At 39.9% G+C, this 22,457-nt stretch overlaps 1 protein-coding gene across 5 annotated transcripts in view; it reads left to right on the forward strand.

The window, feature by feature from the left end:
• Positions 1-22,457, forward strand: part of LNX2 (ligand of numb-protein X 2) — a 61,940-nt gene that overhangs the window by 34,310 nt on the left and 5,173 nt on the right. For all 5 annotated transcript variants that reach the window (XM_005516282.3, XM_014251884.2, XM_014251892.2 and 2 more), the window contains 7 exons: positions 6,860-7,098; positions 8,105-8,304; positions 11,863-12,234; positions 13,726-13,872; positions 16,106-16,283; positions 17,985-18,216; positions 19,942-20,100. In XM_005516282.3, the coding sequence (XP_005516339.1) occupies positions 6,860-7,098; positions 8,105-8,304; positions 11,863-12,234; positions 13,726-13,872; positions 16,106-16,283; positions 17,985-18,216; positions 19,942-20,100 (1,527 nt within the window). The remainder of the gene's footprint in view (positions 1-6,859; positions 7,099-8,104; positions 8,305-11,862; positions 12,235-13,725; positions 13,873-16,105; positions 16,284-17,984; positions 18,217-19,941; positions 20,101-22,457) is intronic.

Here is a 22,457-nt window from a genome sequence, read left to right on the forward strand (position 1 = left end):
ACATGTTGTGAGGGCTTCTGGGGATTCAGAGTTTGGGAGGACCCTGGGAATGCAGAACATGCAGCAGCCCTGTGGACTGTGATGAACATGGAGCTACCTGAGTATTTTTGGTTGTTGTGGTATGGTGTCCGTGTCAGGGAGGTACAGGGACTAATTAGGAGCCTTTCTCTTTAGGTTTTTATCTTTTTTTTTTTTTTTAATTCTCCACATTGCTTCCATGTTAGATTAAGCACTTGCTTGTTTACTTGTGGCAAGTAATTTCTGATCTATATGATGACTTGGAGGTGGTGAAGAGGCCTAACTGTTTTATGATTTATAATCCTGATATTTAACTGATTTGATTTTAATGAAAGGCAAAATGCTAGCAAGACTACTACTAAATCTTCTGCTTTCCCACTGTCATATCCCTCTCCTCTTCAGTCCTTTTTCCTTGGTTGACATTATTTTGAACATTAGGGCTGTTTACAACAGGGTCATGTAACTTATTTGTACAAAGAACACTGTGTATGCACTCTTTAAGTATACATGAAATATCCATTTACTTAATGCACAAGGTTATCATGGAATCCAAGTGAGTCACAGGCTTTTCCTGTTTGTTGGCTGGGAAAAAGCTTTCAGTTGCAGAAGGCTGCTCATTTTCAATTCCTTCTGTTGCCTCGGTTATCTTGGCTGATACACATTTTGAGTATACGGTGATTTACAGTTTTCAATTAAGTTTATTTGCAAACATCTGAACACCCATAAATTATCATTGCTGACATAAATGGTAGCAGCAACTGCATAGTTCGTATTTAATTCTATATGGATTAGTGAATCCAGTAAACTTCTACTACTGATCATTACATTTAGGAAGGAAATAGAAAATTAAGTATTATTGTAATTGTCACAATTGATTAATACAAACCAGTTTCAACAAGCCTTTACATGAGCTGGTTTCTGTTTCTAAAGAAAGCTGTATGGTTGGTTAATTTTCACTGTCTAAAAATCTTCACACTGAGGTTTTCCAGTGTTTTTTTATTGGCTTCATTTGAGTATAAAGACTGGAAGAAAATGTCATTGTATCCACCAGGTGCCTCAGAGTGTAAGGAGCATTACTGCAAGATGCTCCCACAAGGAGATGAGAGGCATCAGACGCAAACCTGATTACTTCACATTCGCTAATTGCACTCCATGATACCTCACTGCACACAGAAAATAGTCTTGATTTCTCAGACTCTTGAGTTTCATTACATTCACTTGCAAACTTGGTTTTTTAAAGTTAAATACAGTGCATGTAATACAGTTTAAAGGGAAGAACCATATGAGTCATGTTGACATGTTTTTCAGTCACTCAGTATAGAAAATTTGTTAATGTTTGGTAAAGTGTCAGTTTCATTCCCTGGAGTTCTTTTAAGGAAAGACTGGATATGGCTCTCAATGCCGTGGTCTAGTTGACATGGTGATGTTTGGTCATGGATTGGATTCTGTGGTCTCAAAGGTTTTTTCCAACCTAATTGATGCTGTGATTCTGTAATTTCTAAATACCAAAGGTACATTTATGAGAAGAAAATCTGAAAAAAAGTTAATGAGATTTTCTGTGTATGATTTTAATTGAGTTAATTCTTACAGCTTTTTCAGAAGTGAAAGAAGTCTATTGTACAAAAACATACTATGAAATTCTTACACTATATAATGAGGGGGTTGAGTAGTGTGTTTATTGCTTTGAGTTGGGTTTCAGCTTTCGTCTCCTGTATTTCCCTATGGCAGCTTAAGTTACCATTTTGGATGGAGACATTTTTCCAACTGGGTAACATTGTAGATAATTTTATGTCAAATTAAGTTTGGACCTTGTATAGGATTGCATTTTTTGGAATTGAAGAAACAGTTGAGCTATTGTCCACAGCATGCCTTATATATGGATTTAGAGTAACAAAATCCATGGGAAGACAAGTTGTAAAGGTACAGATTTTTGTCATTCAAAAACATGGCAGTCCCACTTATTTTGGCGTTTATGACAGCGCTGGTGAGCCCTGTTCTTCCCACTCTCTCCCATGTTAGCTGCAGGTACTGTCCCTGTCTGGCACTTTGGAGCACCAGAAGTGAAGAGGATCTATGGGATTTAATCCTGCTTTGAATAAGTGGATAGGCAACAGAGTCATAGTTTTTACATTCCCTATGGACTCTACCCATTGCTGGAAAGGTACACAATTGGTGGTTGTTCTCTTCTCTGAAGCCACTTGACTCCTTCTCACCTTAACAAAATCACTCTTGTTTTATTTTTCCTTAGTCTTCTCTGATTCCCAAACCTAGATAATTGCTGGTGCCTCATTTTCCCCACTTCCTTATTTTTTTGCTTTATTTTTTTCTCCTGTCAAAAGAGAAAAACTAAGACCCAGATATTCAACTTTCCAAAGCAGGACCAGGTTTTACTTTGAATTGCAGCTGTAAATCTTGCCAGAATTACTGCTTAAGGTCACTTTGCTTGCAAAGTTTTATGAGCAATAGCAAAGGCACTTGGTCTGCTTCTTTGCAGTCTTTGCTTAAACACAGCTCCTGCTTGGAAAATGATTTAGTGCAACTGCTTGGAGGTTATTTAGTGTGTTTGCTTTTATCAAACCACTAGACTGGGCAGAAGCTGATGGCGTAGGTTACAATGAATTCTTTCTTTTCAGTAGTCAGTGAGCAAATGTGCTTTTCAAGCTCCTACTGTTATTCCACAGAAATACTCTGTAAACTACATCTTAATTTTGTATGAAAGCTCTTTTTACCAGTGAAGAGGGATTGCTGATAGTGTTCCAAGAAGTCAGCTTTTAAATGAGAAATCCAGCAGACTTGGCTGTAAAAAAAATACAACAAAAACCCACCAAACAAAAAGACTAATTTTTCTTCTTTGTCTGATATGAATTAAGAGAAATTGAAGGTAAAAGCTATGCTTTGTCACCTTCCAGAAGTGAGCAGAAGCAGGTGCTGAAGAGGGTAGAGGAAGAAATTGAATATAAGCAGAAGCTAATTCTGCTTCTCTAGAATAACTGCCCTTCAGTCTTCCCATTAACATCACTTGGTTGCTTTAGCTGGGTAGTTTTACTATCATAGAATAGTTTGAGTTGGAATCATACTCGTGAGTGTCCTGATTCATGAAAGAAATTAAAGAATTTCTAAAAATTCTTAAAGCAGTCCTGCCTTTGTTCTTGCTCCTAGACAAGATACTCTCTGGCTTTGTATTTAGGTATGAAATACCATTTCTCAAAGTTTGAATTCAACCCTTATTTATACAAGTTGTTTTATGAGAGTGTTTTTATGAGTAAAGGAATCCAGTCTTCAAAGCTTGTTTTGATCATGAGGTGCCCATCTATGTACGTAACTTGTTACAAGGTTTAGACCAAAATGCTCTTTATCCCAGATACTTGGTATTAGTGAAAGTGTGCATCTCTAGAGATTTATTGGTGCTTAATTGTTACAATTGCTGTATGCTTTTGCTGTTTGTGAATAATACATTCTTACTGCCAACGAAAATCTTTTTTTGTTGCAAGTGGAAAGAAAAAAATCTCCACATAGCTGTGCTTGAATACCAAGACAGGGCTTTGCTGCTTGGTAGGTGGCTGTGTTTAAAGACCTAGGAACGGGACGTGAATTAATGTCTCCACTAGACTGCTACCTTCTTGGCGATGCAGTTGCACTGTACTGGACTGAAATTCAGAGTCTTTAACAATTACTGGTTAATTTGGGGAAGAATCTGTGGAGTTTTGCCCTTTTTTGCCTCATACAGTGCTGCATGAAAGGGATTCCACTGAACTGAGTAGGTGTACTCAGGACCCTGTTTACATTTCTTGTACTAGCTTTTGAAATGATAATTAAATATCATTGGCCAAAATAAACCTCAAATCTTATTTCTATTTTGTGTGATGACTTTCATCAGCTGCCAGGTAATGATGGGAGAATGTGCTCTGTGAAGGAGGGTGGAGGACCTGGCTGTGGTTTTGGAGGCTTTGACAGAAATAGGACACTTCCAGGGATGAGTTTTATGCTGTCCTGGTTTGACACAGCTTACAAAAACCCCAAAACTCTAAGGTGTGCTTTGCCACCTCAAGCAGGTCCTTTGGGCTCCGCAGGCCTTGTGAGATGGCTGAGTCTGAGTCAACAGCAGTACAGTGGTTTGTAGGAGGTATCTAAGAAAGTGTTTGGCTCACAGAAATAGTCCACTAAGGCTGGACTGTGCTGTCAGGCTCAGAGGGATTCAGAAGCGTGGTTCTCTGACAAGTGTTGGTTTTGAACTGTTTATGTACCTCTTTGCTGAGAAATCACCGGTTCTGTAGCACAGCAGTTCAGGGACAGCAAGGACATGCAGCTTGGTATGGTTTTGTCCTAAATTCTTGTGAATCAGTGTGGGAGAGCATGTCTGTCAGAGCTCCCAGCAGACAAAAGTTTTTCTCTGCAAAAGCATTTACCCCTTGCTGTGTTGCTGCAGAAGTGAGTGAGGTTGAAGATTGTTCCTTTTTTTTTTTTTCCCTGTTGCCAATGTTAAGATTTGAGGGAGCAATGAGGCTAACCCATCAAGTTAAAGTATGTTAAAAATACTGAGGGAAGTGACAGCATCTTTCCATTTCTTGGTCTCTTGGGACTGTTGTTTTGAGGTTTGCATTGTGAAATGGTCAATGATAGAAATTTCCTGCTGATTTTCACTTGTAATTGTGTCTCCAGCCACCACACAGATATATTGGCCAATCACTCCCACTATACCAGTGGTTTTTTTGTCTGGGCAAAGCCAAGAAATAGGGTTGTGTTCTATCGTTAAAATAAGAGAAACATTTTCACAAAGCAAAACCTTTCAAATCATTTTCTTTATTTCTGCTTACACTTTCTTAACTTGGAAGAACAAAATTACCAGCAGTTGTTTTGGGAAAAGCCCCAAGGAATTATTGCTGAAATGCATCATGTCATAATATGAACTGTCTCCAACATATGTTTTTATGCATCTTTTACAGAATATTTGGGTTACCTTTCTCTACTTTTTTAAACACAGAGAACACAAATCTCTGGGGAGGCCTTATAGCACCTTTCAGTACCTAAAAGGGATACAAGGGATCTGGAGAGGGATTTTTTGTAAGGGCATGTAGTGCTAGGTAGGTTAAGGGGAATGGCTTTAAACTGAAAAAGGGTAAATTTAGGTTAAATAATAGGATGAATTTCTGTATTGTGAGGGTGGAAGTATTTCTTAGAAAAGCTGCAGATGCCCCATCACTAAAAGTGTTCAAGGCCAGGCAGGATGGGGCTCTGAGAAGCCTGGTCTAGTAGATAGAAGATGCTTCCTGCCTGTGGCAGGGGGGGTTTAAACTAGATGATCTCTAAGATCCCTTCCAACCACAATGACTCTATCATTCTATGTATATAATTAAAAGAAAATAAAGGTATCTTCAGGTATGTGTGTATATATATATATATATAATGTTATGTATGTATAACATGTCTGGGGGTCACAGAAGCTTTAACAACATTTTTTGGATCTGAAAACTTTGTTAGCAGGTTATCTTCAAAATCCATGCTGAAATAATCTAACCATATAATTACTAAATCCCTTTTACGGAATGTCAGAACAGAATCATGATTCTCAAAACATTCTGCTTTAATAAGTTAGGATGTCATTAGGCTTCTGCTGTCTTTTGCTCTGTTAACACATTTCTTCTCTTGCAAGAATAAATAATTTCTTTTTTTGTTACGAAGATCTGCCAAGTTCCCAAACACTGAATCCTTTTAAGAATATGGTTCCTTTTTTTTGACTGCTACAGTATGAGCATTTTTAGGTGGTCAGCAGCTTCAGAAGCAGGAGCTTTAAGGGCATCAAATACTGTAAGAAGTGATTTATCAGACACTGGCAAAACTGTCACAGAGGCAGATGTGAGATTGATGTCCACATCTAATTACATGCATGAAAGTGCAAGATGATTTGATAAATGAAGGCTTTCTATAAATTTGCATCTGACAGCCCTTTTTTGCAATAAGCTATTGTAGGCTGTTAAATATAAGCAAAAAAAAAAAAAACCTGCATTAAGAGTAATGGAAACTTACAAAGCTAAGTTTGTAGTGAAAAGCATCAAATGCTGAAGGAGCATTGTTGCATAAGGGGAACAAAAATTACACCTGCCATGTGAAGTCAGAAGGAAAAAACAGGAGACAGGAGGGACATGAGAACACCTTCTATTGGCCCAAGAGACGATGATGAGCAGAGCTGTTACTTTTGCTAGACGTCTCATACAGACTGCTAGAGAAGCAGAATTTTCTTTCACTATTTTAACACTTAGATTGCAATATAGATAAAATTTTCATCTCTTTCCTCCTTTGAATGAGCCCAGGAAAACAGGATGCTTAGTTCTTTCGGCTTACTAAGGTGAAAGGTGATCACTTCAGTGAGTCTCCAGTTGTGTCTTGGAACAGGGCTTCTCTTACATGGATTTTTTTTTTATAATCCTGTTTAATTTTTCCAGAAGGTTATCTTCCAGAAACTGAAATGTACTAAATCCACCTTCTAGTGGAAGGTGTCCCTGTCCATGGCAGAAGGGTTGGAACTAGATGATAAACTTTAAGGCCCTTTCCAACCCAAACCATTCTGTAGTAACAGAGTAAGTCCACATTCAGAAGTTGTTACAGCACATTGAGTTCGAGGCCACAATACTACCTAGTAGAAGTTTTGTGAAGAAAGCAATATTGGGATTTTGTCCACTAAAACATATTTTGGCCTTAAAATTCAGTGTGTTTTATATTTTTTTATGCTGTGTTTAAAGCTGTGGCTTTGGTTTGACTGATTTAACTTGATGAAATATTTGAGTGTTTTGGGCTACAAACAGGGCTGCAGGCTTGAAGCATGATATCACTGTTGTCTTTACAGGTGTCCTGGAGCTTCTCATCGGAGAGTTGCTTTGGAGAGAAGGAAAACGAGCAAGCTACAAGCTGAAGCAGAGGGTGAGAGTGGTCTTGGCGGGCCAGAGCAGCCCGGCAGTTTATCTCCGGACGCTGATCAGGGAATAGTGCCAGCTGAGCCGAGCTTTACCTCGCCCGCCCTGCCCGCCTGGGCAGACGAGCCCGGCATCGACAATCCGCCTTTTGAGGAGAACACAGTAACAGACAGTATGTCATCACTTATCTTCTCAAGTCTCTTTTATCAGATGTGGAAACATTTGTGGTGTCAGAGCTTGTCTCTTACCAACTGTGAATGTGCATCTTCATCTTTGGCTCTTTTCCTTTGCAGTTTCTGGAGAAATATTAGTGGGTTTTGATTGTGTGTAAGTTTACAACTGAGATAAAGTCACAGGAAGGAAAGAAATATCTCAGAGTGTATGCCAGCTACTGTGGTGCTGTATCATCATTTATTGTGTCATGGTGCAGTAGTTCATGTTAATCTGTTAGTGGGACTGGCCTTACAAGTGAGATGGAAGGAGTGTAGTTCCTCTAAAATTCCGAAAGTTGTTTCCTAAGATGAGATTTGTTTTTCCCTCTTCACCATTTCTCCCCAGCTGGAGCAGCAGCCTTCTCACACAGAGTGCTGTCCTGCTCAAGCAAAAAAGCAGCTGAGGTACTCCTGCACCCATCTGCACCGAATGAGCAGTAACACCTTTAGCATCTGGGATTTTAGAGAGGAATTGCTGAGCCTTACCACAGAGGAAGATGGTCCCATCCCCTTTCTGCTCCTCTATATTTGCGATCCTTTAGCAATCTCCTTTTTCCTCTCCATGTTTGCTTCAGAAATGGGCTTCAGTTGACCAAGTAACTCAATAGCAGCTCCTCATGCAGTTGCAAGACAAAGAATTTGTAAAATACATTTTTATCATCATCACCAAGTGCAAAAAAAATATGAAATTTATTATAATGGATGGAATCCAAAGGGTTTAGAATATCCTGTTCCAATCCAAATTACCTCATTTCAGGAAGCATGGATGCTACTAAGTCTTCAGTTCCTTTCTAACAAGCTAGGGGTTTCAACAAGTAGTAGAACGGATCCATTTACACTGGTTTAGTTTTTTGTGAAATTGCTGCTTTGTGGCCTGTCTACATTATCTTTTGGTGATTTATTTTATTGGAAGTGAATGAGGTAGAAAATATATTAATTGTCTTTCTTTTTAAAAATAATTGGCAGCAAATCAACAGCCACCTACCTTGCCTGAAGGAGAGATCACTACTATTGAAATTCATCGGTCCAATCCTTATATTGAATTAGGAATTAGCATAGTGGGTGGCAATGAAACACCTTTGATCAACATTGTCATTCAAGAGGTTTATCGAGATGGGATCATTGCCAGAGATGGAAGACTTCTTGCTGGAGACCAAATACTTCAAGTATGGAACCTAATTACATATTCTGTCTGCTTGCTTTCTATTCACTCCTTGCAGAATTGTTGTTAAAATGAGATGGAAGATTTTCCTTGTCAGACTATGCTGTGTCAATGTTAGCTTTGCAATTATCAGTTGGAAAGCAAATTAATATTCAGAGCAGAGCCTGTTGTTCCAACACTTTTGGCTATCATGCTTTGTGTTGTTTGTCGGACCAGTCACTGGAATTAGCTCTCCTCCCTAGCATCTGTTGTCAACATTTAAAATACAAGTTTATTTTTCTGTTTTTAAATGTTGTGGGACTTGGTCCTTATTTCAACTTTATGCATGCATTCCAAAGGAGCCCAAGGTTATTTCTGGCTGGCAAGTTGGCGTAACTTATCCTATGTAAAAAGCAATTTGTGGATTGCAAGGCTGGTTTCATCTAAACTGTTATTTTAATCTGGCTTCACTGGTGCCTTCCAAAAGCTGAGGCAGTTGACCAGCATCTTTCAGTATGTATAAAAGACTCAATGATAGGTTTCAATGGAAGGATTTGAAGCAAGGTGCTCTAAGTATTTAAAGAAAAAAAAAATAAACAAAATGTAAGTTGGTTTTGACTGTGTATTTTTGTTTTGGTTTTAAGTAATTAGCCACAGGCAGTATAAAAAGATCAAATTCTATTAATTTTGAAATTTTAGCTTTTACATTATGGGAAGGGGTTGTTTATACAACACTTAAGAATGGCAGTAACTGAGTGCTACATAAACAGAACAGTCATCCAATTTCTATTTTTAATCATTCCACCTGAAACAAATACATTATTGTCAATTCAAAGTTACTTCAGTAAGAATGTTTGCTTTTGATCTGGCAGCCTAAGATCAGTACAAATGTAGTTGTAAGCCTTCTTCACTTCACTGTTTTGAAATCAAGCCAATAGAAGTAGCATAAATACAGTAGTTACCCTTGGAATAAAATTAGTTTGCACTTCAGAAAATAAAGTCCCTTTTGAGAAATGTGCCTTTTTCCTCTCTTGGAGTGTAAGCATAGTGGCTGGCCAAGAAAACAACCCAAGAGGTTTCCAAGATGTTGCCTTTTTAACAAGTAATTGCAGACACTGATTGAATGCTGCCTCATTTATTTTTATACTAAGGGCTCTACTGTTTGACAGAATAGGGAGCTTGAGTTCCAGTGAAGCTTTGGAAAATCCTGCTGTTTGGGCAGGTGTCAGTTACAGTTTCCAAAGCCATAAATGGCTGTGAATTGACTGTAAACAGGAATTTACTAGCTGCAGTGAGTCTTCCCTATCAACAGCCTGGCAGTGGGGCTGTCAGATGCTAAGTGGGTGTCCATGCGAGTCCTTCTCTCATGCCAAGGGAGAGGTACAGATGGTAAAACCTAAATTTTGGGGGGAGGTAGAATATCTTTATTTCTTTGAATTTACCTGTGCAGATGCTGAGCTGTTGTATTAAAATGATAAGGTTCAATCTCTGCCATCTATAATTAGGTGAACTTAGGTGCAGCTCAGCATGCAGACTTTGGTTGGATGTTTCTGAAAATGTCTTCCAGGGCTTTTATGAGCTGTAAAGGTCTAAAAGAAAGAACCAGAAAGGACTGTGAGATGAAACTCAGCATTTTCTTGCCCAGTCAAACAAGAAGTATTACCCTTTTAAGAGCTGTGGGAACAGCATTTAGTAGCAGCTACATAAAAGCTTGTGTTGTCTGCAAGGTACAGATAGGAGCCTAACATTTTCAAAGTGCTCTACAAATTGTCTCTTTTTTGTGCTGGACTGTGACTGTAATTCATGTGAAGCATGTCCTAATGAGAATCTCTTTCCCCAAGAAGTGCTAAGGCTGTTTTATTCTGAAATTTTAAACTGCCTTATAGAAAGAAGAATAACATTTTATTGCATATATTCTTCTGTGCCCCTTGAGTGCTCCCATACTTTATGTATTTACTTTAGCTAGCTATAGTTAAAAATAAAAATGGATTTAATTTAAGGGCTCTGATGGATAGGTCCTAGTGGTTTTTGTGGGAGGCAGCTCTAAATGTTATTTCTCCTAGCTGTGCCTCTTTTCCCTCCGCACAAGGTTACAGCCTGTCCCAGGGCAGTAGCAGAGCAGGACACCAGCATGGTTCTGTCTGAGCTCATGGTGCTGCCAGGAGCAGTGGCTTTGTGCTGGGTTTTGGGCTGGAGGTGTCTCAGGGAGTGTGCAGTCCTCCTTCACTATCGGAAGCCACCACAGCCAAATGGTTCAGCAGAGACTTCTGGGATCCCCTCAGTTCAGATGTGTGGTGTAAATGTGGCAGCTTTTGTACATGAATTATTTTGTATATTTTTTTCATTTTAATATTGCTGTTAGATGGTGAGAAGCTGCATGTTTGCTTAGGTTACAATGGGGAGTATTAAAAGGCTTAGGTAAGGCACATCAATCAGTATAGACCATTTGGTGTTAATTTCTATCTGCTGAAATCGTGGGGCAGAGATTTCTCCACCAAGGCCAAGGATGAGATTCTGATGTTAACTTTCGATGCTTTGTTACAAAACAAGGCAAACACAGCTTTTGTGCTGCATTTTTTCATACTCCTCTTTTCTGCCAAATTTCATTGTACACTCAGTTCTTATTTTTACAGTTGCAAGAAATGACTGAAGATTACTGATCTTTGTATCATATATATGGGCCATATAACAAGCAATTTTTAGTTCTAGGTAGAGAAAGTATAATCTGTTTTTAATTTACAACTGAATTTTGGGTGATACAGGTTATAAGTCTGAAACTCTGGCCTAGTTGAAATCTGTAGAAAATCTAAGTTCGTGCCAAGACTTGACAATTAGTACAACTACCTTTTTTCTACTGTATTAATGAACCAATTTCATTATTCTTGACTTGAGTTTTTTAATTTTTTCACATAATTAAAGTGCTGCATATTGTAAGACACAAGCTTGCTTCAGAGATTTGGATGCATTCTTTCTATAGCTATTATTTTGCAATTTCAAGTGATGCTGGGCTTGACCTTGAAAGCACATGCCATGTTCTTCTCCTGGAGAACAAACAATGTAGAGATCTAAGGAAGACAAGTATAGACCAAGAGGACAAAAACCTTGGCCTGTGATGGCAGAGGATGTTCATTTTTGGGGACATGTTGTCACCTTTGTGGGAAAACACGAAGTAGTGCCTAGGGGAAGCTTAGATTGGATATTAGGAAAAGATTCTTCACAAAAGGGTTGTTAAGCACTGGAACAGGCTGCCCAGGAAAGTGGTGGAGTCACCATCCCTGGAGCTGTTTAAAAGACGTGTAGATGTGGAACTTGGAGACATGGTTTAGTGGTGGAGTTGGCAGTGCTGGGTTAACACCTGTGCTTGATAATGTTGAGGATCTTTTCCAACCTGAAAATAGGTTTGTAGACTGAAAACCCAATGTGAATTTGCAAGAAAGAATGGAAGGACAAGAGAGGAAGCCTAGTAAGATCAGTTGCATAGGTTGCTCCAAGGCTGGTTTTGCAGCGAAGGAATTTACTTTGGAAAGGACTTAACTAAACATATGAAAACATCATTGTGACTTCTTTTGCTGTTGTTTCGCAGGTCAATAGCTTTGACATAAGCAACGTGTCCCACAACCACGCTCGAGCCGTGCTGTCGCAGCCGTGCTCGGTGCTGCACCTGACGGTGCTGCGGGAGCGGCGCTTCGGCAGCCGCACGCACAACCACACAGACACGCCGGGCTCCGGGCGGGAGGACAGCTTCCAGGTGACGCTGCACAAGCGTGACTCCAGCGAGCAGCTCGGCATCAAGCTGGTGCGCAGAACGGATGAGCCGGGGGTTTTTATTCTCGACCTCTTGGAAGGGGGTTTGGCTGCTCAGGACGGCAGGCTCTGCAGTAATGACCGCGTGCTGGCCATCAATGGACACGACTTGAAGCACGGCACACCGGAGCTTGCTGCTCAGGTTATACAGGTAATTTGCTTTCCCTACCTGAGCCCTTAGCTCAGCTTTATTTCTAGAGTCTGTTCCCAGACTGAACAGCTTGTGTGAGGCCGAAAAGCCTGTGTCAATGTAACTTACAGTGATTTATGTTCTGAAAATAATAGTGAAGAACAGGATCTGCTTTGGCACCTACCAGATGAACTTCACCTCCTCAGAAGTGAAAAATACATTAGTCTTCCCTGGAATGCAGCCTAAAGCTTAGAAGACGGCTCATGTGAGCAAGGAGAGTAGCCTATTGTAGCCTAATGCTTAGCAGCAAAGAGAAAAAAAGGATGATGATTATTATTTTATGTATGTATTGTATTTTAATCTTTCAGTAAACTCTATAGAAGTGGACTTTGATTTTTATTGATTTGCCTGTGCATGGAGTTGAGTTAAAACAAGGAAGTAATTTGTCAGATGTTAGAGTCAGCAGGTAGCAGCTGGGAAGTCAAATAGACGTTTTCCATGAGTTCTGCATGGTACAACTCATTTTCTGAGTGTTCAGAAAAGGGCTGTTTCCAGTGTCTGGTTATGTTTTGGACACGAATATTACCCAAAGCTTGTTGCAGTGTGGCATATGACCCTTCTATGCCCCCACAGGAAAACCTTTACTCCGTGCCTTTCTCCCAGCCCGTAAGGAAACAGATGTAGCACTTTGCTACTTCCTGCTGATGGGGTGTTGGTGAAAATGGCTCTGTTTTTAGGAAAGCTGGATTATACCATTAGTATGTTTCTGCAGTCTAGTGCAGTCATCTTTGCTTAAAGCACCACACAGAGAACTCTGATACAAATGAGTAGTGAATACTTGTTTCAGGAATAATTTTAAGAGTTCTTGCAGTGAAATTAAAATAGTCATCTTCGGAATTGTAATTTCAGTTTCCCAATCTTTGTATACAGTGGTTGGAATTTAGCATTCGGCAACTTTTACCTTTTGAGGTGTGGCTTTGCAGCAATAAAAAGAGTCGATGCTTTATTAACATCTGATAACTGGGTCTCCTAGTATTCCCCAAAATCCAGAATATGATGGTATGCTCATGTGTAACATCTTTCTTGCAAGTATCTTTGAGAAGTACCAGAGATGTTCAGAGCTTCTGGTCAAAAGCTGCAGATCTTGGAGCTATCACATAGGCATTTCTTCCATTTATTGCTTTGTGTTGCTGGAGTTCACAGAGGCTGCAAATGGAATGGGATGAATTTTAATGTTTCAAGCTTTGAAACACAAAGTGAAAAATGGTCCTTTTGACGAAGGATTTTTAGCTGATGTAAAGGTAACATCAGAGGTGAAGGGGGAATGTTAATTTCCTCTCCATTCTGGGCGTAATTGCAAAAAGAAGCAAGTAAGGGAGTGTGCAGTCTAAAAAGGAATTGGAAAACAAGGTCTGCTGTTGTCTTGTTTCACAGTCTTATGTTTTTCTCCCTTTCTAATAATCAATATCCTGTCAAACTTGATGACTTTTGATGACCTAATGTATTCAACAGGCAAGCGGGGAGAGAGTGAACTTGATCATCTCTAGACCCCTGAAGTCACAGACAGTCAGCATTATCCGAGACACCGGGACTCACAACAGCAACTCACACCAGCACCAGTCCCAGCAGCTGTTCCACAGCAGACCTAGCTCACATAAGGTTGGTGCTTCTTCTGAAAGAAAAAAACACTGGTTTACTTATGTGGTGGTGTGTGTAGCAAGGCGAAGCTGGAAGGAAGGATTATTTTTTTATTTTTAACTAATTAATAAAAAAGTGGTGATGACTTCTAGGTACTCAAGTCCTGCATAATGTCTGGAGTAGGAGCAAAAGATACACAACAAGTTTTCAGTATGTTTTTGGATTTGCTGACTACAGTGAAAGAAGCAAGTTCTGTGAGCTCATGCAGCTGTAGTTGTTAGACCTTGTCTAAGACAGTGGCTGGTACTCCTGCATGGAAGGGCTGTCATTCAAGACTGTTACAGTTTTTGTTGCTGTTGTGCTGGCTGCAGCCAGGAAAGAGGTGTGGTGCCCACCATCCAGCACATAAAGTCCATGTTGGAGGGATGTGTCATCTCCTTAGTGAGTCAGCAGTCCTGGCTGCAAGGCTGCTGAGTACTGCAGGATCTCCAGAAGGGAGAGGAAGGAAAAATGAAGGGACTTTCATGAAGCTAGTATCAAATTATTTGGAAGACCTGTAAAAATAGAGCTTGTGCTTGAGATGTTTTTCTAATTAGAAAAATACAAATCCTCACTCTTAAGAAGTTGACTTTGTGAAATAATTAGGTTGACCATGTCAACAAATCCACTTTTCCACCTGTCAACTCTATTTGCTTTACTATTTAGTATACTTCTGTTGGGATAACTTACATGCATTGATAGTGTTTTCTTTTAAAAGTGGGGATCATTTCAGAGAAGAACAAATGAGTCTCTAGGAAGGTTGTTTTCCTCCTGATGGGCAAAGGTGAGGCTCCTGAATACCATGGCCGTGGGTACTCGCCGCAGCACTGGGCCGTACCCGCACAATTAGTTTGTTGATGTCAGAGCTTGGAGCAAGTTTGCACATGCCAGCATGAGCTATGCTCTTACCACAGTTACAAAGCTGATCCAAAGTTTGATAAGTGGATTTCCCTCATGGATCAATGCTATGTGTGGGCTCTTTTAAAATTGGAAGTCCCATGTAACAGCAAGTGGACATTTCTAATGTTTTGTATCATTTATCTTTCTCTCATTAACATGTAGTTGGCTTTGAAGCTTTGTGGCTTAAAATATGTTTATATGATTGTGTGGCAGCAGCCAGTCCTGAAGCCTGAAGCCTTAGAAATTAATTGTCTTTATAAGCTATGGTGTGTTTACATATAGCTACTTCCATGATTAATGTGATTCCATGATTATGTGAGGAGGAGAGCCAGTCAGAAGAAGCACAAGGTATTGGAGGTCAATGAAGACAATGTTGTTATTTTCCAAGAGAAGGCAGGAGAATATATACACATATATACTTTGAAGAATATCTCAGGTTATTACTTTCATTATTTTGGATTCCTTGCAAGTATTCTGTCAATTTAAGATGCTATCACAGGTGTATGTGCAGTGGTTTGAATCTTTTACTTAATAGCCTGAGGGAAAGGCTTCAGCAAATAAAATTTACTTTGATTTAGATTTAGTTCTTTTTTTATTGGGCTGAACTAAATACAGGCTGAACTTCATCATTCGCTTGCTGGAAAATTTAATATAGGATCTCTTCTTGTTTCAAGCTTGAGTCTTCATTATAATCATTAGGGAGACTACCCAAGGTACCCATTACAAGCCATTAGCATCAATTGGCCTTAGTTTGTGCTCTGGGAGGTTCTACATACCAGCTGCAAAAGAGAACATGATGCATAAGGACTTTAAAGGGTCCCTTACTGTCATCATGAAAACATGTTTTCATGTCTTAGGAGCTTCTTTGTAGTTCTGAAGCATATGCTACTGACAAATGAAGTAATGCTGATGTTTGTGAAGACATCAAGAGATTTGTATCTGGTTTGTCTCCAGACTTTTGACCATATAGTTTTGTAGTGCAGTCCTAAAATTTAGCCTCTTCCAGTGTAAGATGTTAAGAAAAACTAGGGTAAGATTTCAAGATGGGCCTTTATAAGCTTTCTATCTATGTTTAAATATCCATACCCATAGGGTTTTTGTTGGTGATTTGGGGTTTTTTTTGAGGGAGCAGGGATCTGACCTAGAAGAAATCCAGCCAAAGCTGGCTTCTGCTACTTAGTCCTTTTAAACTGTTCCATTAAAGTGTCAAAGTGTGGCTTTGGGGTGTATTTAGTTGGTTTTGTTCTGGTTTTCGGTTTTGGGTTGCTTGTTTTTTTCCTTAGTTTTAACAATGTTACTTATCCTTATTAAACAGGATCTCTCCCAGTGTGTTACATGCCAAGAAAAGCACATTACTGTGAAAAAAGAGCCACATGAATCTCTGGGAATGACAGTGGCAGGAGGCAGAGGCAGCAAAAGTGGTGAACTGCCCATCTTTGTGACAAGTGTGCAGCCTCACGGGTGTTTGGCAAGAGACGGCAGGATTAAACGAGGTGGGGTTTGGCTTCCCTGGTGGCGTGGCTACCTCTGGTTGCTTTTTGATCACTGCATTCTCGAGTCAGAATGTCAAAAAGTCTTCTCACAGATGTAGGGAAAAGCTTATGGATGTTTTTCTTCATGATTTAATAATGGAAATACAGTATTTAGTGTTGCACTTTCACCTTTTATGGGAAGGGGATGTTTACAGCATGATAGCAGGGGAAATGGATAAGATCAGGAAATGTATGGTTAAATTCTTTAAAGCTGATGGTAATCCCCTGAGCTGATGGTCGCTGTGATGCAGACACATCCTGTTTTTGTGTTTTAGTGGGTTGTACCACATCTCTGTCCAAGGAATCTCTGCTCCCCAGTATAATATCTGAACAGTAGAGAAGCTCTGATGACAGGTCACAGCTCACCCACACAAAATTTTCCCCAAAAGCTACATCAGTGTTAACCCTGGTTCCCAAAAGCTTTCTTATCCTCTGGGACAGCAAGAGTTTGCTGGTCTTCAGGGGTGCTGCAACACCTGTCCTTGTTCCTTGGCTTTGTAAAAGGGAAAGAGGTGGTGGAGGTTAGGCTCAGCATAGGTGAAGGCAGTCCTGCATAATTGATAGCAAAGCATTTGATGATTAAAACATATTATGTCATATGTGAATCAGAGACTGCCTATGGGATCTCTGTGATTCACAGTTCACAGAATTACAGAATGTTTCAGGAAAGAAATTTAGGAAAAAACTTCACAGATTGTACATTTAAAAGAACAGTGTGGGAGCATCCTTCTATGCTGAGAAAGGGAGATTTACACCCACACACCAGCAGGTATGCTTTCTTTTTCTGTACTACTATGAAAAACATACTTGATAGAAGAATCACTATTGTACTTTCATTGTTTAACATTAAATAGCCACAGAAACTACTGGGAGGAAAAACCTTTTGAAAACTGAGTCTCATACCAAATGTGACCCAGGTGTTTGCACTGTTGCTCTGGTTTTTCTGGCTTTCATTGATGAGACATTGTGTGAAAAAGGAGTTTGCCACTGGATAGTTAATAACATTCTTGTTTTCATCCTGGGGCTTTTAAAAAACATAAAACTAAAATTGTGGAAATCTTTTTCTGTCTTTGACTCTTTCCAGATTATCTTTGTAGAGATGCTCCATTTCTTTCTTTGAATTAACTGAGTTTTGTGTGAAACTTCCCAGTAGTTCTTGAATTCCATTTTCTTCTCCCAAGTAACAAGTTAGTAAAATCAGATGCATTAAAACACTCTGTGGAACCTCACCTGTCTACAATAATTGGCTACTTTGAGGTGCCTGCATTGTTCCTGCCATCATTCTTCCTTCACTTTTAAAGCTAGGGTGAACCCAAGATCCACATCTGGAAACAGTTGTGTTATGGCATCTGCAGTAGCAGTTGCAGCCAAGCTGGTGAGGTACTTAAGTAATTTGTATTTCAGATTTTTCAGGGCAGTATACATAAGAGTCACGGTGTTTGGTGTGTTAATGTGGAAATAAATTACACTGATCCAACTTGATACAAGCTCAATACATTGAAGTTTCAAGCTGACAATATAAAGGCTTCAGAGCTATTAGTCTGTTAGTTCAGACTGTCTCAGGTCCAAAGACTCCAGTATGGAATGAAGCCCTGGCATGGGAGGTGCTGTGGGTGGGCAGGACTGTCAGACTGATGTGCTCTCCCTCGTTGTTTGGAACAGGTGATGTCCTGCTGAACATCAACGGCATTGATCTGACCAACCTGAGTCACAGCGAGGCCGTGGCCATGCTGAAGGCTAGTGCTGCCTCTTCAGTAGTTGCCCTGAAAGCCCTGGAAGTCCAGATTGTAGAAGAGCAGCCCCAGGTTAATGAAGAACAATTGAGTACCATCAGTGAAAATGAATACGATGCCAGCTGGTCACCGTCCTGGGTCATGTGGCTGGGACTTCCAAGGTACAGAATTAATCGATTAAGTACTTACTTAGCTGTTTTAAGCTAATTCCTTCAAGAGACATAAAGAAGCAGAGACCTCCTTAGTTGCAGCACATCTGCCCTTATTTCTGCCTGGCCATCTGAGCTGTATTCAGTTGGCAGTGTGGTTAGGAAGTGGGCTGTGAACAGGAGCAATGTTTCCTTAGGAAACTCGAAGATGAATAGACTGGATTTATCCCTTCACAAACCATAGTAACTACCCATGTGGAGTCTTCTGTTCAGGCACAATTCATCTTTTTTATTGCTTTATTGTACTGTAGCTTTCTATAGAATATCTAATACCAGAGCAATTGCCAATAAAACCACAAAGTATATATCCATCTGTCTCTTTGCTAATCTGCTACCTAAGTTCATGAGGCCAAATACTTAACTTCAGAATATTACATCAGATTCTGGCTATTCTGACAGACTCCTGACCTGTCCTGTGCCAAGACCGTAGCCGTGTAACTATAGGCTCGCATTGTTTTTTTTCAAGAATTTGCTACCATCTCTGCCAAGCACAAAAACTCTTAGAGGTTTGCAGCAAGCTCCCTCCCCTTAACTAATCTGCAATCTGCTTGACATCATTTGTACTCCTCACTCTCTTGAGGCCGCAGCTATAATCTCATTCTGGCATCACTTGTTATCAAGAAGAGCTCCAACTGCAGCTAGTAGAGTTGTTAACTTCAGTCAGGGCATGCAGGTTAATTCCTTTACCTCTGATGGATTTACCAGGTCTGTACTTCCAGTGTAAAACCACAACACAAACCAAACAGACTGGGAGCAGAAAGCAGCTGCAGATAAAACAACCATGCATTGGCCCTCCAGAGGTTTCACTTTTTGAGTTTAACTGCCAATTAATTCGTCTTCTGTTAAAGTATTAACAAGTAATCTCAATAAGTGGCTCCCAGTTTTGGTAAATACACTTCCTTTTCATCCTTTAGCAGCAATTTATTTCTCACCTAGTGGTTTATTTCTTTCATGCTACAGATGCCTCTGTATGGCTCCTAATACTACGTTATGCATTGTGCTTTAAAGCACTGTCAAACAACGGTAAAGAACTTGGCATCTTTTTCCTGAATAGCTAATTTCTATGTCTGTTTGTTTTTTAAATTACAATCATTGCCAACTTCACTCACAAGAATTAATTTTCACTAGGGCTGATAACATATAGCAGTAGAGTGTTATCTGAATTATTTACATTCTGTGTAATAAAATGGTTAGTCATTTATATTTTCATTACTGGTGATGAATCAGTACAGAGGTAATGAAGATTGTGCATGGATTTTTAATTTTTACTTAAAGTAGAAAAAGCTTAAACTAGCTGGGGTGGAAGACAAATGCTCTGCATTTTTGACTTGCAAACTGAACACATCAGGTATTGATTTTCCACCCACATTGTTGCCACCTGTGAAATCCCTAAAATGCAGTTCTACTACTGTCAGTTTGCAGAGTTAACTGTATTTAAGTAATTACTCTACCACTGCATTACTTTTGTTAAAACACTTTTCTGTCTCAAGATCATGGGGGATTTTTGGTAATTGGCTTGAATATTGCAAAATTACTCTGGGAACAGAGGTCTAATCACCATTCCTCCCCTTCTTTTCCACACTTAGCGCAGTGGTAATGATGAGATAGCAGCTGTTGTGCCTACTGTAAAACTGTACATGACCTTTTCTCTTGGTATCCTGTGCTTCCGTTCCACAGCTGCCTGCACAGCTGCCATGACGTGGTGCTGCGGCGGAGCAATTTAGGGAGCTGGGGCTTCAGCATCGTTGGTGGCTACGAGGAGAACCACACAAACCAGCCTTTCTTCATTAAAACCATTGTTCTTGGAACTCCTGCCTACTTTGATGGAAGATTAAAGTAAGCCAAAGTAACAATGGGAGAAATAATAATAATAGCAGTAACATCAACAGTTAATGAACCGCTTTAAAATAGTTATGTGCAACTAATTGCTTAAGGAAATATACTGTAGCATCTTGTGCTGCTGGCTCATGCAGCCCTGTAGTCCTTTGCCTCCCTGATGAGTGGCATGCAGACCAATAACAGGGTGTTCCTGCTGGGGAAGGGGCATCTCAGAGGTGATTCCATCTCCTGTACCCTTCCCCAGCTGTGCTGGTGATGTCACCTGCTGTCTCCCTGTTGAACTCCACTTCAGGCCAAGAGACAATGTGCACTGTATGTGTGTAGAACTAGCTAGTTTTTGTCTTCCTCTAGAATAGCTAAAAGTTAGAACTTCTGCAAAGTGGGAAAAACTGCTTTATGCTTTCACATAGCCTTCTAAAGCCACTGCTGGAAATTGATAGTGAAGATGGGTGCTGCTGCTTTAATAGAAGGGCAAGAAAGTAGATAATAAAGATTTCTGAAAAAGCTTGTTAGGGAACCAAGTCCCCATGGCATTACCTTGTCATTAGTAGGCAGGAAAGTCACTGATAAATGAAGGAAGTTCAGCAGAAGCCCCTGAGACGGTGGAGATGGAGCACTTGCCCCACAAGGAGAAGGCTTCAGGGGGAGCTAGCAGCCCCTTCCAGTACTTACCTGGACATTATTGAGGAAACAGAGCCAGGCTTTTCAGTGGTGCAGGGTGAAAGGATGAGTGACAACAGGCACAAATAGAACAAAAGAGCTTGTGACTGGTTGTGAGGAGAAACCATTTCCCTATGAGGATGGTCACACAGTAGTGTAAGTTGCATGGTCTCTGCCCTTGGAGGTTTCTGAGACTTCTGGGTAAAGCCCTGAGAGTCCTGGTCAGAGCTTACAACTGACCTTGCTTGCAGTAGAAGGTTGGGCTGTAGACCTCCTGAGGTCCCTTCTGACCTTAAAGATCATATGATTTTACTTGAATGTTACATTTGGATGCAGCCCCCAGGTTTAGTATCCAGATATACATACTAGCCTCACGTAGGATTAGTTCAGAACTAGGACTTAAAATATTCCCATTAAGGGTGCTCTTGTTCATAAACTTGATTTTTTGTGAAGGTGGCAGTCAAGAATATGCAACTTGAAGTTTAGTGGCATGATTTTTACATGCAGATTTTCATACAAAGTGACTTAAGAAAAGAATGTACTTATGCCTAGAGCCTTGACAGTAATTGATTTTTCAGTTCAGTGATTAAATAAATAAATGAAAAAATAACTTGGCTGAACACAAAATTACTTTTTTTTTTTTTTCAACTGTGGAACAGTTTGGATTAAATTAAAGATCTCAGTTCAACTCAAATTAAATAATTTCGGGTTGGGGACTTAACAACTAGAAGTCTTCACACAAATGGAAATTCAAGCATCATTCCTAAGAAGAGTGGAAGAATCATCATGGTCAAATTTACCTCCTTGTAACATATGGAAAATACACTCTTGTGTGATAATGTGACATAGTACTCTCTTTTCAAATGTACTGTTCCACTGAAAATACAGACTTAAAAATGGGCCACCAGCAAGGGAGAGCCCCTTAGAACCTGTACCTTGAGTTACTGTGGGGCAGGTCTCTTCTAAACCTGTTCTGTTTTGTTTAAATTATCTAAATGTTGGGCTGGAGAGGAAGGGAGTAAATAACTTCACAGTTCAGTAGTTCAGACAGTTTTCTGCTTACATGATCTGTCTGGTGTGTTTTTATAGAAGGCAAAATTGCTTCCTTGGAAAGGCTGTGGGAGTGAGATGTCATTCAGTGAATTGCAGCACTTTGGTTTGGGTGATGGGGTTCCTTGGTTCAGGCAGAGAAGGACTTTTGAGTGCACATTTTGCCTCCTCTGCTCTTCCCTAAGGAAAGCTTGGGAGAGCATCTTTTTGCCCCCACTTTGGTGACATCAATACTGGAGTGGATCAGTTTCAGGAAGAGTCCTGTTTGATCTCCAAGTCACATTTGACTACTTTGGGGAATGACACACACTCAAGTTGCAGAGTTGTCTAGAGAAAGAATATGCTCAATACACAATGAAATTAGGTGCGTTTTTGTAGTTTCCCTTAAGGTTTTAAAAACCAGAACTTAACCCTTCAAGGTAAATTTTCTCAGGGCCAGGAAATGGCACCCTCACAAATTTGTTACCAATTTCAAAATGCAGAGATGCTGCAATTGAACCATCTGCTGAGGGAGATTTCAAGCCAAATGGTTATATTTGATAAAATCGTAAGCCACTGAAAACAAGGTTCTTAGTTGGAATGTGGTTGGTTGGTAACCATAAGTATCTTTACTTACACCTCCCACAGTAAAAGCATGTTTGGTA

Source organism: Pseudopodoces humilis, chromosome 2, assembly GCF_049639895.1.
Source record: "Pseudopodoces humilis isolate 2021_Gansu_Grassland_sample_001 chromosome 2, ASM4963989v1, whole genome shotgun sequence".
NCBI classification, from domain to species: Eukaryota; Metazoa; Chordata; class Aves; order Passeriformes; family Paridae; genus Pseudopodoces; species Pseudopodoces humilis.